The 15,391-nt window shown below is 53.7% G+C and overlaps 1 protein-coding gene across 1 annotated transcript; it reads right to left on the reverse strand.

Annotated features, from left to right (window-relative positions):
• Positions 1–1,214: 1,214 nt before the first annotated feature.
• On the reverse strand, positions 1,215–11,707 carry MCAT (malonyl-CoA-acyl carrier protein transacylase). Its single transcript, XM_028115701.2, has 4 exons — positions 11,261–11,707; positions 9,794–9,881; positions 6,629–6,846; positions 1,215–2,999 (listed from the first exon to the last, which is right to left on the reverse strand). Exons 1-4 carry the CDS (start codon positions 11,678–11,680, stop codon positions 2,589–2,591), a joined length of 1,137 nt encoding a protein of 378 aa, XP_027971502.1. The 5' UTR covers positions 11,681–11,707; the 3' UTR covers positions 1,215–2,588.
• Positions 11,708–15,391: the final 3,684 nt, after the last annotated feature.

Consider the following 15,391-nt stretch of genomic DNA (forward strand, 5'->3'; position numbering starts at 1 on the left):
GCAAGATCTGATTCTCTTAGAACGTCCCCAGGGAAGCCCGTTCCTGCCAGGCAGGGAAGCAGCACCCAATTCCAGGCGGACCGAGGGAGGCAAGCTGCTGGAAAGAGAAACGAGAAAACAGGCCCAGGGTCTCCACGGGCATGGGACGCAAACGTGGTGGCAGGTGTGCCTACCTCGGGGCTGGCCAGCTCCATGGGGCCAACGATGGTGGGTATTCTCAAGGGGGCACACACTGGCCCAGATCCTGCCAAGAAGCAGGATGTAGGATCCACCACAGCCCCTCAGGCTCTCACCCCAGACCCTGCGCTCCGCGCCCCCCGACCCCCGCCCCCAGACTCCCCTCCCCACCCTATGCTGCTGTCACTGATCCAGACTCAAAAGTCGGCGGGGGCGGGGCGGGGGCGGGGGCGGGGCAAGGGCGCATCCACCCAGCCCAGGGCTCCCGTCGTGGAGGTGAGCACTGCCTGCCCGCACCTTTGGGTTCCCCCTACTGGGCAGCCCCTGCAGTGTAGCCAGAGACTTTGCCAGCTTTCTGGAACCTTCCTTAAGGCAGCAACCATATGCCCTTTGATTGCTGTTCCTTCTCCCTCCTGTGGCTTGGAGTCTGGCTGGATCCTGAGGAAAAGGGCCGTGCCCAGAGAAGCAGGGAGGCCTGCCATGCGGGAACACTTCCCCCCTCCGCCGCTTCTCCAGCTCCCTCATGTGGGACTGTGCTCCTCAGAGCCGAGTGTAAGTGCCACACCATCCTGCCCGCAGCACAGCCAGAGAACGCAGGCCTGGCCTGGAGAGTCTCCCAGGGCGGCCACTGCCACGGCGCTCGGGGGGGGGTTCAGACAGACTCCACGCTCTTTAAAAATAATAGCAAGTTTCGGGCAACCCTCTTGGGTCCCCTCCCTCTTTGGGAGATTTGTACTATTGCTCCATAAACTTTGCTTTGCTGCCCACCAAAAATAACAGCAAGGTTCTTTGTGAACGTTTGAAAATTTCTAAGATGGGAGTTTTTTTTTGTTTTTATTTTTTAAGATTTTTTTTTAAGATTTTATTTATTTATTTGAGAGAGAGAGAGAATGAGAGCGCGAGAGGGAAGAGGGTCAGAGGGAGAAGCAGACTCCCTGCTGAGCAGGGAGCCCGATGCGGGACTCGATCCCGGGACTCCAGGATCATGACCTGAGCCGAAGGCAGTCGCTTGACCAACTGAGCCACCCAGGCGCCCCTATTTTTTAAGATTTTTATTTATCTGACAGAGACACAGCGAGAGAGAGAGCACAAGCAGGGGGAGTGGGAGCGGGAGAAGCAGGCTTCCCACTGAGCGGGGAGCCTGATGCGGGGCGCGATCCCAGGACCCTGGGATCATGACCTGAGCCGAAGGCAGATGCTTAACGCCTGAGCCACCAGGCGCCCTAAAATGGGAGTTGTAAGAGATCGTCACTGAACTCCAGAGAACACTCAGACTCAGGCTGTGGGGAAGATCGGGTTCCGTGGTCCTATTCACAGGGGCTCGGAGCCGGTGCTGCGGACACACGTGGGCATGTGCGGGGGTCACGACATCTGGAAGGGTCACTCGCACCGAGTGGCTGGGAGCCAGGACAGCGGCTCACATCGTGAGCCAGTTCGGCCCAGAGGCGGACAGGGCCCCTGCTGAGAAACCCTGCGGAATTAAAAATGAGAAACCTACCCGGGATTTGGGGGGTGTCTACACAGACAATTACAGACAAATGCAGAGATCCCATACCTGAGTGGGTTTCCCACTATCACTGATGAAGGAAAAAGCCACCGAGGAGCTTAGAATGACTCCTGTTTAGTATCAGTGCAGGAGCAGCGTCCACCGAGAGGCTGCGCTTTGCTACGGTGTGGAGAGGGCAGAGAAGCGCTAGGGGGGGTGGCCTGTGCCACGGGAGGTCACGGCCACAGAGTAGACACTTAGGGATCACTGTCTGCAGGGATGCCTGGGGGCGGGGGAGGAAACAGGGCCCTCAGCCAGCCTCCCCAGACCCTTCCCGCCTGGCTACCGACTCTACCGACTCTTCCCCACCAGGGCAGAGGCCACTTGCTTACAGGTAGACAGCAGGTGCTCAATACCATCTGTTGGGTAGATAAACAAATGTGGGACCGAGTCTCCCAACTACGGAGAGAGGGGTGGACAGGATGGCTGCCCCGGCCAGTTGTGTCTTGAAAGCCCTTTGCTTTCCGTGATGAAAGGGCTGAGGTTTGGCTGTGGGTGGAGTGACAGGCCACGGGCCAAGCCTTCCCAGCCCACAGAGGAGCCACCGGAGCCCAGGGGTGTGAGGTCGGCCTCCAGGCAGACTCTTCTGGCCTGGCTGCAGCTTTCCCCCCAGCCTTGGAACAGGCCTGGGGGCGAGGGGGGTGAGAAACGGACCTTGGCAGGTAAAGAAATAACTCACTTTCAGTGCTTTTTATGTGGCCTTCAAACCACTTTGCAAACACTGCCTCCCAATCACTCGGAGGAGGAAGCCAGGGGACAGGCAGGGCAGGTCCAGGCCCGCTGCAGCCCCTCCTGGGTCCCCTTCTCCCTCCTAAGCTGCGCCGCCGCCGCCCCGGGCACCAGGAGATCCGCCGGGGGGCATGGTCTAGGTCCCGTCCTCCAGCACCTCCACGGGCCTGTAGGACTTCCAAGCCTGCAGGTTACAGCTCTTCAGGATGGTCCCCAGCTGATTCCCAGGGCCCACTTCAAAAGTCTGGGGGAACTCCGTGCCTTTCTTCCTCTCGTATATGGCATGCATCGTCTGCTCCCACTTCACCGGGGAGACCACCTGCCGCACCAGCAGTTTCTGGACGTGTTTGGGATGCATGTATCTGTTCCCATCGACGTTCGAGTGGACGGAAACCAGAGGCTTCTTGACACCAATCGACTTTAGCACTTGTGCCAGGGGCTCCAAGGCTGGCTCCATGAGGCGGGTATGGAACCCCCCGCTAACGGGCAGCATCTTGGTGCGTCTGAAGTGATACTTGGAGGAATTCTTCTGGAGGAACTGCAGCGCCTGGATGAAAAAGGAAGGAAGTTTAAGCCAAGGACATCTTAGGGGAGGAAACACGGCGAGGCGGCCCCCCCTGGCACATCGGCATGCTTCATCCTGCAGACAGTTGTGAGGACAGGCTCCCTTCGCCTCTTTGTTCCAGTACAGATCGGTCGTGTACGCGGTGACCCAGAAGCCCTCCTCTGGGGCTGTGACCACTCACACAGCCCTCCTGAAAGAGATCGAGGCTGGGGAACGCGGTCCACCCCAGCGCCTCATTCACTGTCCTGGCGGCGCTGGGCAGATCATTCAGCCTCTCAACTTTTGTCATCCACACAGTGAGCACAGTTTCAGCTGCTTCACAAGGTTGCTGGGAAGCGATCAGACAGGAGGTGTGAAAGGGTCTGACAACATGAGAACGCCCTACCTAGTGTGAGTTTGCAATTATAAGCCGGCTACCCTTCACAGTTTTTTTTTTTAAAGATTTATTTATTTATTTTTGAGAGAGTGAGAATGAGAGAGAGCGAGCACACGAGAGGGGGGAGGGTCAGAGGGAGAAGCAGACTCCCCGCCGAGCAGGGAGCCCGATGTGGGACTCGGTCCCGGGACTCCAGGATCATGACCTGAGCCGAAGGCGGTCGCTTAACCAACTGAGCCACCCAGGCGCCCTACCCTTCACAATTTTTAATAAGCCTGTCTTCTTATTACTCCATAGCCCTCAAGATAAAACTTTCAGAGGCGCCTGGGTGGCTCAGTCGTTAAGCGTCTGCCTTCGGCTCAGGTCATGGTCCCAGGGTCCTGGGATCGAGCCCCGCATCGGGCTCCCGGCTCGGCGGGGAGCCTGCTTCTCCCTCCCCCACTCCCCCTGCTTGTGTTCCCTCTCTCGCTGTGTCTCTGTCAAATAAATAAAATCTTAAAAAAAAAAAAAAGATAAAAATTCCGGAGGCTCCAATCCTCATTTCTTTCTTTCTTTTTTTTTTTTTTAAAGAGTTTATTTATTTATTCATGAGAGACAGAGGGAGAGAGAGAGAGAGAAGGAGAGGGAGAAGAAGGCTCCCAAGGAGCAGGGAGCCCGATGCGGGACTCGATCCCAGGACCCTGGGATCATGACCTGAGCCAAAGGCAGACGCTTAACCACCTGAGCCACCCAGGCGCCCTCCTCATTTCTATCGGAACCCCATCATCTTGAGCTTTCTCTTGAGAAAAGAGCTCTGTCTCCCTGAAGCCAAAAGCCTTCCCTTGAAGGGCGTCTCAGCTTAGAAGGGGCCTCCCAGGCTAACAGGCCCAAACTTGGAGCTGTTTGCAAACTACATAATTTGCAAATAATTTAAAAACAGTAGATATTCTTAAGAGACCCTAGGCCCTGAGGACACAGTCCGGGGCCTGCCACCCTGATGGTCCTCCCCTGGGCTCTGCCGAAGGGTTTCCTGTGTGCTAAACTGTCACCAGTCTCTCTGGCCCCGTCTCTGGCCTGCCACCATCCTGCCACCATCCACAGGTGCATGGAAGCTGGGCCAGCTGTTCCCTGGAAGACAGAAGGTGAGCCCAGCAGCTGCCTGACCTTGGGTGATTTTGCCTTACCTCTCTGTGCCTCAGTTCCCTCATCTATAAAAGGGGGACAACACTGGCCAACTCACAGGCTATCCAGGAGAACCCTGCTTGGCACATAAGTGCTATGTGACCGTTAGCAACTGTCTTGCCTGCCGAGCCCATCCATGTACACTGGAAAAAACTATGTAACAGGATGGCTCTTTGTGCCCCCGGAGGGTAGGAAGGATTCGTATTTTTGGTTGGACGGCACTTGGTGACCCATCTCTGTGGGCCCCTCCCTGCAGAGGCCAGCGCAGCCTGTGGCTCACCGCGTCTCACTGTCCCAGGCCGGGAGGCTGTCGGCGTCCCACATAGGCTGCTACAGCGGCCTGAGCGCCGGCCAGAGCCCAGGGCGGCCGAGCTCAGCACAGCGAAGCAAACTGCAACGGAAGTGGGACCCCAGCTGTGGGAAGCACTGAGGGGCCAGGCTGCCTGTCACTGCAGCAGGGTCCAGCCTATCCTGACGCTTCACGTCACCGCCACCCGTCCTCCAGCCCCATCTTGCTGAGGGGCATCCAGTAGCCCCTCTGAACACTGGCCTTTTGGATCCTTCCCGCCGTGCCTGGGCTGTCTGGTCCGTGGTGTCTGCATGGATGGCTACTCATTTCAGCATCTCGCAGTGCTTTCCACGTAAGGCCTCGGGACTCGTCCAGGTCGCATCCCAGGCTGGGGCCACAGGAGTCAAGGCCATAGCCTCAGGGCCCAGGAGGCAGAGGTCAAGGGGTTTTTACCAATCAGTGGTCGTAAAGGGACTCTACTGCTCAGGAAAGCCCTGCCCTCACCTGAGCTCTTTGCTTTGGCACCAAAAGGCTAACGCTGGGGATCCGAGCAGTTGTCATCCTGTGTACCCAAATGTCCGGGAGCTGCGCAAGGAGACGCCAGCCCTGGTTTGGGGCCCCTCCCTACCCACTTCGGGGCCGTCCCAAGGCTGTTAATGGGAACGAGCAACCAGTTCCACGATCCACGTGGGGCCACTGTCACCCATCCTCCTGTGCCCTCAGAACTGTCACAGGAGAGACTCTCGCTGGTTCCGAGGAGATGGACAGACTCCTGGCATACCGGCAAGGCCTCTCAGGGGATGGCGGACTGCATGCAGTCGAGTGGAGGAAGAAGGTTCCAGAATGAGACAGACTGGCACTCCGTTCTGCCTCCACCATCTCTAAGCACTGGCCTCTCCCTCTGCCTCAGCTTCCTCGTGTGTTAAGCACACAGAGGACTCCCTTCTGGGGAACACAAGCTGGCTGCAAGGTCTACTTGACACGAGCTGTGTAGACACTGGCCCTGCAGCTGCAGCCCCTTGTGCAGGATCCGGCGTGGACTCAGCAACCCGGGGCCAGGCCCTCAGTGCCCAGCTGCACTTTGCCGTCGGCTGCTCGCTGCCTCCCTGCCTCCCTGCCTCCGCTCTTCCCGGCAAATGTACCCTCCATGCACCGCTCCTGGTGTCACCTCCTCAGGCCTCCGGGCAGCCAGCCTGACCCTTACTGTGCCCTAAACCCACAGTCACCCGTTCCCAGCTTATCAGTCCAGGTACCTACCCTCAGTGCCTGTTACAGAGGAGCTGCTTGAGAAATGTCTAGGGAAGCAGTGAATGGAAGGAAGGACAGAAGGAAGGAAAGAAAATGAACTTGGGCTAAATAAAAACAGATACCTAAAAGGTACAGTGGGGCGGAGTAACCTACCAGGAATGGCTTCTCCTCTCGCTAAGGAAGCAACCAGATCAGAGGTGAGAACCCCAGAACTTACTACAGGAAGGCCCTGGGGATCATCTGGTCCAACCCCTTTACCTAGGTGGGCTAGGTGATTTGCTCAAGGTCCTCGTCTATGCATGGTGGAGTGGGGACAGCATCTCAGCCTCTTGCCTCCCTCTGCAGTGCTCACGCCACCTCCCCCCCGCCACCCTGTCACTCTGCCCCCCCTGCCCCTGCTTGCCCTCAGATACTTCCCAGAGACTGTGGCTTGGCAGAACACCCATCACACCACCATGGGCTCCCTACTGTGGGTGGGACAATTCTAACCTTCTGTATGGGCTGGGGTCTAGGAAGGCTGTTCCCATCAGTACCAACCTCCAGGTGTCCTGAGATCACCCTGCAATCAGGAAACAGGTAGTTGGCCACCTCACACACGGGGTTCTCTATGCCCAAAGTCTTGCAGTGTTCCCGGGCTTCTAAACAGGCGAAAGTGAACTTGGACTGAGGCTGGCCGAGGACAGACAACATCCCGCTGGGGACAGCTTCCGAGGCTTCCTGCATGGCCTCGGCTCGGACTTTCACTGCATACAAACCTATCCAGAGAGAAGCGCATTTGGAACAATCAGGGCACGTTATGACGCGGGGGAAGCCCAGACCTGCGAGACAAAGCGCGAGTTCACCCAGCGTGCTGGAGACGCTGACGCTGGTAGTTATCAGCAGTCCCCAAGGCCACAGTTCTTCGTATCTCTACTACACAGAGACAGCACCACCGTCATGAGAGAGGTGGGTGCTGTCCTTAGCACCATACAAACGAAACCACGGAGCTCCCAGCCTTAAAGCTGGCTTGCTGTAGGATGCGGTTCTTAACCAGGGGTGATCTTGCCTTGGGGCAGGGTCTGGGGACACTTGTGATTGTCACAACAGCGGAGTGTGTGCGTGGGGGGCGTACGCGTGCATGTTACTGGCATCTGGTGGGCAGAAGTCAGGGATGCTGCTCCACATCCTACAATGCACGGCCCCACCCAAATCAAGTTATTATCTGGTCCAAAACATCAACAGTGCTGCTGGTGAGAAACCCTGGTGCAGGGAGCAAGTGCAAAGGTACAGACTTGGAGCTACATATACTGTTTTGGGCAAGTCATGACCTTTCAGGTTCAAATTTTCAGTTAGTAAAATGAGGATAATACTATCTCATCTGCCTGGATTGTTGTGACAACTGCGCATCAGAATTTCAATAACAGGATTCTCATAAATCAAGCTTTACTGCCCTCACTTGGAGCTGGAGCTGACACTGCCAAGACAAATGAAGGGAAATGTAGAGCTCCTGGTTCAGGGCGGCTCAAGTTCAAGGTGAGAGGACAGGCTGTGCCTGGGGCAGGCAGCCCGTGATCGTGAGGTAAGAACGGCCTGTGATGACTGGACATCCGTCATCCTGGTCCTGGGTCTGCTCCCTGGGGGAGGGGATGACCGGACCAAGGAGAGGTTAAGGGACGAGTCCAGGGTTTCCTGGGACCACAGAGAGGGTCTGAGGAGCACACCCTGCACCCTTCCTAGCACATCTTCCTTCCCTCAGCACCTACATACGTTTGTACTGGACTGTTGGCCCCTTACACAGGTAGGGAGCACATTGTGGAGCAAATACAATGAGAGCCTGAGGTAGGAAGTAGCAAAGAACCCACAGAAAGTGGAGAGGGCACACGGAAGTCCTCCCACGCAGGTGTTAAAGAACTATGCAAAACGTCAAGTGAAAAAACACAGGATATACATAAACTATAACTCTGCAAATTATGTGCACAGAAAACCTATGTGTGTATAAAATAGTTTTATTAGGGGCACCTGGGTGGCTCAGTTGTTAGGTGTCTGCCTTCGGCTCAGGTCATGATCCCGGGGTCCCGGGATCGAGCCCCACATCGGGTTCCCTTGTTCAACAGGGAGTCTGCTTGTCCCTCTGCCCCTCCCCTGACTCATGTTCTCTCTCAAATAAGTAAAATCTTTAAAAAAAATAAAACATAGGGGCGCCTGGGTGGCTCAGTTGTTAAGTGTCTGCCTTCAACCCAGGTCATGATCCCAGGGTCCTGGGATCGAGCCCCGCATCGGGCTCCCTGCTCGGCGGGAGCCTGCTTCTCCCTCTCCTGCTCCCCCTGCTTGTGTTCCCTCCGTGTCTTTCTCTGACAAATAAATAAATAAAATCTTAAAAAAAATAAAAGTCTTATTAGGAGGTGTGAATATGCAACATTTTTTATCGTTTCCTTAACTGTGCTAGAATGCTGTTTCTTAAAACACTGAAGTAAAAGTCACATAAAACATAACCAGTTTCAAGGGTTTAGTTCGGTGGTATCTTTTGTATTCAGAATGTTGTGCAACCACCTGCTTGCTCTAGTTTCAAAACTTTCCATCCCTCCATAAAATAGCCCGTATCTGCCAAGTAATCACTCCCCATTTCTCCTTTCCTCTGCCCTCCACCCTCATAATCTCTAATCTGTTGTCTCTGGATTTGCATATTCTGGACATTTCACATAAAAGAGATCGTTTCTTTCAATGAGCATGCTTTTGAGGCTCATCTGTGTTGTAGCATGTATCAGCACTTCCTCCCTTGTTATGGCTGAAGAATATTCCATTGCATGGACAGAGGGCAATTTGTTTATCCACTCATTTGATGAGAGACATTTGGATTGTTTCCATCTTTGGGCTATTTTGAATAATGCTATTATGAACGTTTGTGTACAGGTTTTCCTGCGTGGACATAGGTTTTCATTTCTTAGGTATATACCTATAGGCAGAACCACTGGGTCACATGGTGATTCTATGCGTAACGTCTTGAGGAACTGTCAGACTGGTTTCCACAGTGGCTGCACCATTTTACATTCTCACCAGCCATGTCTGAGGGTCCTATTCGTTCACATTCTTGCCAACACTTATTATTTTTAATTTCCAAAATTTTATTATTTTATTATATATTTTTAATTGAAATCATCCTAGTAGGTATAAGGTGGTATCTCAGTGTGGTTTTGATTTGCAAGTCCTTAATGATCAGTGATGTTGAACATCTTTTCACGTGCCTGTTGGCCGTTTCTATTTATCTGCTTTAGAGAAAGGTCTGTTCACATCCTTTGCCCATATTTAACTATAAACAAAACAGTTTAATGGGTTTCACTATGAGCAAAAATCCTAAGTGAAACTGATATGCTCAAGATCGAACATTTACTCTTTTTCATTCCACGACTATCTACTGGCCATCTATCACGTGACAGGCACGGGGGCCGTGGGAGTGGACTGAGAGCACCCAGGACAGCGCGGGGGACAGTCAAGCAAACAGAGCTCAGGAGATTACAAAAAAGAAAGAAAATCCCCAATGAACCCTTCAGGATTAAAAGGGAACCAAGGTGAAGTCTGGTCCTTGGGTCCCCATGTCATTCTCATCCATGTGCTTCCTTCTTTATCACCCGAGTGGCTCCAGAATTATTTTTGACAGTGTCCTTGATCCCCAGTGAGCCCAGCAAGAGAACACCCCGGCACAAAACCAAACCCCTTCCTGTGTACCTTCAGAAAATTCCATGGCTCCAGCAAATACTAGGGCTGCAAATTCTCCCACACTGAATCCGGCAGCAGCAACACAGTTCTCAATAACCTGTGGTGACAGATGCAGGACATGAGGCCGAGGTCTCAGGAGGGGTTCAGTCCAGGGCTCTGCACTGAGACCCGGCAGGGTGTTCAGAGGCTCAAGGAACCAGGAGCCACTGGCCTGATGCTCTGGCTAGAAGAGTACACACAGAAGTGGCATTGACAAGCCCTGAACCAGCCCTTTTACTGATGAGGAACTTTGCTGGCAAGACAAGTTAAAGCCTGCTGGCTGACTCTGGTGAAGCTGTGACTCCAACCCAGGGCTCTGCATCCTCCTGCCTCTGCCCTGGAGATGCCTCTTAGGCCGAGGGAGACGGAGGGAGCTACGCAGAGAAGAGAGTGACTCTCTGGATTTGATTCTTAGTTTGGGAGAGTTCCCTAACTTCTCCAAGCCTTGGTTGTCCCATCTGTGGGATGGGGTAAGGGCAGGACCTACCTCACAGGGTTACTGAGACGACACCAAGATAATGTCTCTACAGTGCTTAAGCACAGACCTGGCCGAGGGTAAGGGCTCCATGAATGTTACAACCACCACTTCACTAATTCTGTTATGTGTCTGGGTCTCCTTGCCTCATCCACAAAGTAACTGTATTTACTTCACGAGGTTGTTGTGAGAATGGAGTACAGGGTTCAAAGCAGTAGCTTCACATTTACTGTTTTGATATTATCAAATGTTAACAGCAATCAATTCACACCTTCAAGGGAAGTGACATTCTCACACATCATCTTCTTAATGATCCCTCATTTAAGGTCGAAGTTCAATCCTTTTAAAATCATTTAGTAACTAACAAATGACTGAGGGTCATTTAAAATCATCGAGGGGCATCAAGGAGAGCACGTGATGGGATGAGCACAGGATGTTAAATACAACTGCTGAACCACTGAACTCTCCCTCAGAAACTAATACTACACTATATGTTGATTAATTGAATTGAAATTTAAAAAAAAGTAAAAGAAACACACACACAAGAAAACAGAAATTTAAAAATCGCAGCCCAGGCTCAGTAGATGGAACATGCGACTCGATCTGGGGGTCGTGAGTTTGAGCCCCGTGTTGGGTGTAAAGAATAGTAAAAATAATCACCTTTTGCGAAATAAATAAAATCGCAGTCCAGCCCTGACTCCTCAGCCCCTTTCCCTGCTCTGTTTTCCTTTCTGTAACGCCATATTTATCATACTATGTCATTTACACAGTGTATTTATTCTTCATCATCCCCCTTCCCTAACAGGCAGGCTTGCCTAGGGCCATGTCCCCAGCGCCTACAACAGTGGGAACTCGGTAAGACTCTGCCCAATGCGTCAGACGTGGGAGCACTCGGGCCTGGCGGATGGGGGCCCGGGCACAGCCCATCCTCCCCGGGCGGGCCGCGGGGCGTCGGGCCTCACCGCGGGCTGCAGGTGATGCAGCTTCTCCACGGCGGCCAGCGAAGCCACGAAGACGGCGGGCTGGCAGTGCGCGGTGCGGTCCAGGGCCTCCTGCGGCCCCTGCAGGCTCAGCTCCAGCAGGTCGTAGCCCAGCACGCTGCGGGCGGCGGCGTAGAGCTCGCGGACGCGCGGGTAGCGGAGCAGCCCCCGGCCCATGCCCACCACCTGGCTGCCCTGGCCCGGGAAGAGCAGCACCGAGCACTGGCCCGGCGGCCGCCGCGCCGCCACCTCCCGCGGGCCTTCCTCCGCGGCCGTGGCGTCTCGCAGCAGCTCCGCCACGTCCACGGCGCGCGGCGGGGGCAGCGGGAAGTCCGCGGCGCCGCGGCGGCAGCCGGCGCCCCAACCCCGGGCCCACGCGGCCCGCGCCACCCGCACGCTCATGATGAGGTTGCCGCCCGCCGCGCGTTACCGGGGCGACCGAGGCCGAGCGGCGGCGGCGCGGGGCGGCGCGGTCCTTGACGCATTTCCCGCCGGGCGGGTCGCGGCACCGGGGGGCAGGGAAGAAAGGTTCCGCGCGTACGAGTTCCGCCCCGGAGCCCGCGCGGCTGCGCGCCGGGGGCCTGGAGTGACCCAGGCGCTTGGGGAAACGCGCGCGGGAGCGAGTAAAGCGCCGCCCCGCGCCGCACAGCCGTCCTCCCGCGGCAAGAGTTCCTGAACGAGCCGCGAGCGCAGTGTCGTGCTCACGCTCCCTCGCCGGAGAAGCTTCCACCTTGTTTCTCCTGTGCAGAAAGCAAGAGAACAGCTCTCTTTCACAATCTTTCCTGTAAACCGAACAGGCACACAGAGGCATCCGATTCATATCTGCTCCACTGAACAAAGCCCTGGATGTTTGTCAGACATTAGCTTCTTTAATTCCGCACAACGACGCTGTGATGGGTAGGAGCTATTATCCTCCATCTTTGGTCAAAGGCTCAAAGACTTGAGTGACAGGTGGTTAGAGACAGAAGGGGGATCGGAAGTGGGGTTACAGGTTTCTGAGCGGCGGTGTGAGGCAGGGTCGGGGAGAGCCTAACTCTGACCTCACCCCCACTTGCTCCTCTCTCATTTCCTGCCAGCCTCCTCTACGGCGCCCGGGAGACAGACGGACACACAGACAGACACCCACGCACACCCACACGCACGCACGCCTCACAATGAGAAAGATGTACGTGGAATTACATCAGCAAATCTACTTCAGTGAGTTTGAACTAAGACTCAAATGAGCAAAGCTCTAACTCTCAGAACATCCGATACAGCCTTGCTTTTGACAAGGAAAAAGTGGGGAAAAGCCCTATATTCGACGAGAGGAGATTCGTTAAATGGGTTACGGCAAATCTATACAACGCTGAGGCCATCAAAGATACGGAGGAGATTTTCAGGTTAAGACATGAACAGAGCACACACTGCCTCCAGAAGCCCATAAATCCACAGGAAGGGAATCTTACAAAGACCTAAATCCACAAGGACAGGGAGAGCAGGAAAGAAAAGAACCCCTGGAAGCTGAAAAGCAGGAAGACCAGTATTACTTGACTTAGCTGACTCCAGACAGCCAAATTCCTCTGGACAGTGGGGAAAGCTGACCAACCCTCATTTATACAAGAGCCTTCTCAAAAGCTTAGGGACTGGCAGCACTAGCTGCTTGTAGATCTAAGGGTGAAAGAAGGTTAAAATAAAGAGGACTGTTTGAAGGTATCTTTGAAGAACAGATCTTTAGACCCCTCTCTCTAGCCACTGAGTGGTGCCCCTCCCTCATTCTGGCAAACATCTGGGGTTTAATTCTGGAAAGGGCTGGACATGCCAGGGACAGTGGTGAATGTGGGTATTTTGCCAAAACAGGTGGATGCTGAATGCTGAATGAGGAGACCTCCTCTGGTGTTCTCCCCGACTCAGCTCCCAGAAACCCAGAACTAGACCCTTACCCTCCATGCAAGGGACTGAAGGACCTTGGGGAATCTGACCAGTCCAAGAGGAAATCTGAAAGACATTGACAGTCCGGGAAGTTCCCAGACAAATGGCCCCCGAAGTTCCAACTTACAGTGATGCTAAACCAACAAATACCATCCATAGACTTATTTTCCTCCCTCCTTCTAATCATGAGAAGCCAGGCCAAAATTCCCAAGCATCTGAGGAAAGCCTCTTACAAACAGAAAGAAAACAAAACAAAACAAAAAACCCACAACACATAGGATCCTGAGACTATTAGGAGAGCAGAAAATAATTGTTTTAAGAAAACTATCACAGATAGTTGAGAGATAAGAGAAGATGCTGAATCCATGAAAAGTGAACAGAAAGTTATATTTAAAAAGAACATTTAGAAAGCAAATAAGAATCCCTTGGAAATTAAAAATACTAAAGCAGTGGGGTGCCTGGGTGGCTCAGCCGGTTAAGCGTCTGCTTTTGGCTCAGGTCATGTTCCCAGGGTCTTGGGATTGAGCCCCACATAAGGTTCCCTGCTCAGCAGGGAGTCTGCTTCTCCTTCTCCCTCTGCCCCTCCCCCTGCTTGTGTGCGTTCTCTCTCTCTCTCTCTCTCTCTCTCAAATAAATAAATAAAATCTTTAAAAAATTCTTTTTTTTTTTAAAGATTTATTTATTTGACAGAGAGAGACACAGCAAGACAGGGAACACAAGCAGGGGGAGTGGGAGAGGAAGAAGCAGGCTTCCCGCCGAGCAGGGAGCCCGATGCGGGGCTCCATCCCAGGACCCCGGGATCATGACCTGAGCCGAAGGCAGACGCTTAACGACTGAGCCACCCAGGTGCCCCGTTAAAAAAAATTCTAAAGGAGAGCAAGGTCATGTTTAACTCATAAGTCAAGTTAGAGGTGACCTTGGGGTGAAGGGAGGATTCCGAGAGAATACAGGAGACCCCCGGGCCATTGGCAATCTCCTGTTTCTTAACCTGGGGGTGGACACCCAGGTGTTTTTTCATTATTATTTTAAAGTGTACACAGTGTTTTATATACATTTCTGTTTGTATGGAACATTTCACAATTAAGAAAACCAAGGTAGACTAATGTTTGTTACTGTAGAAAGAGGCGTCTGATTTATTGTAAGGGGAGGAAAATTATAAAACCACTTGTAGCATGAAGGCATTCTTGTAAAGGAAGGTGTGATATGCTTAGAAAAAGTCATGCAAACACTCACCGAAATGTGGACTGTGCTTTGCTCTAGGCGATGGGAGAATAGGTCGCTTTATTTTTTTCCTCTGTGTTTTCCAATTCCTTTGCAATACATGTGGATTACTCGTGTAATAAAGTAAACACATAAATAAAATACAAGGATGTACTGTATCACACTTGGAATTGGGAAGCTGAATGACACACCGGTTAAGAGTGCAGATCCTGGGGGCGCCTGGATGGGAATCCTGACTCCATCGCTGACCAGCTGTGTGACCTCAGGATGTTCCTTCACCTCTCTGAGCCTGTGAGGTGGGGTTAATCCTCTGGGGCTTGGGAGGGTGTTTCCATGCCTCCTTCCTGGATCAACTGAGCCTACAGATGGGCTTTGCTTGTGTTGAATCCTCTAGGGTTCGGCCCAGAGCTGACCACCCTGAGGGGCTCAGTATACATGCCAAATGCCCAAGAGAAGCTCCGTGCTCAGTGCTGTGGAGTTCAGAAGTCACTGCCCACTTAGAATGGGGGTGGCACAGACTTGGGGTTCTGGAAGAGCTTGCTGGCATGACACTGGAGAGCAGCCAGACTTGGACATGTGGAGATGCCCAGGGTGGGGGTGGGGTGGGGGGTGCCCTAGACAGGGGCACAGAGGTGGGAAAGGGTGGGGTAGTTAGCTTGACCCGTTTGGCAGGGCCTCCAGTGCCAGGGAAAAGTTTGGACTGGATCCTAAGCAGTGGGAGCCTTGGAGGGTCCTCAGCAGAGGAGTGGAATGGAAAGAACAAGAGGGGAGCTGGGGGCCAACTAGGGGCTGCAGCTGCTGCTCAGAGGAGGGACCGTGACCGTTGCCCAGGCTCCGGAGGGGTCCGTGGGGTTGGACAGGAGGGAGGCAGAAGTAACGGGAGGCTTCCAGGCCCAGCAGGCACAGCACTGCCATGTCTGCATCTGCATGCAGACCTCCCGTGAACCCCCTCTCCACTGCAGGGTTTTGTGAGCTTCAGGAGGG

This window comes from Eumetopias jubatus, unplaced genomic scaffold, assembly GCF_037043125.1.
Source record: "Eumetopias jubatus isolate StellerSeaLion01/CBP00866 unplaced genomic scaffold, mEumJub1_p1.0 scaffold_8, whole genome shotgun sequence".
NCBI lineage: Eukaryota > Metazoa > Chordata > Mammalia > Carnivora > Otariidae > Eumetopias > Eumetopias jubatus.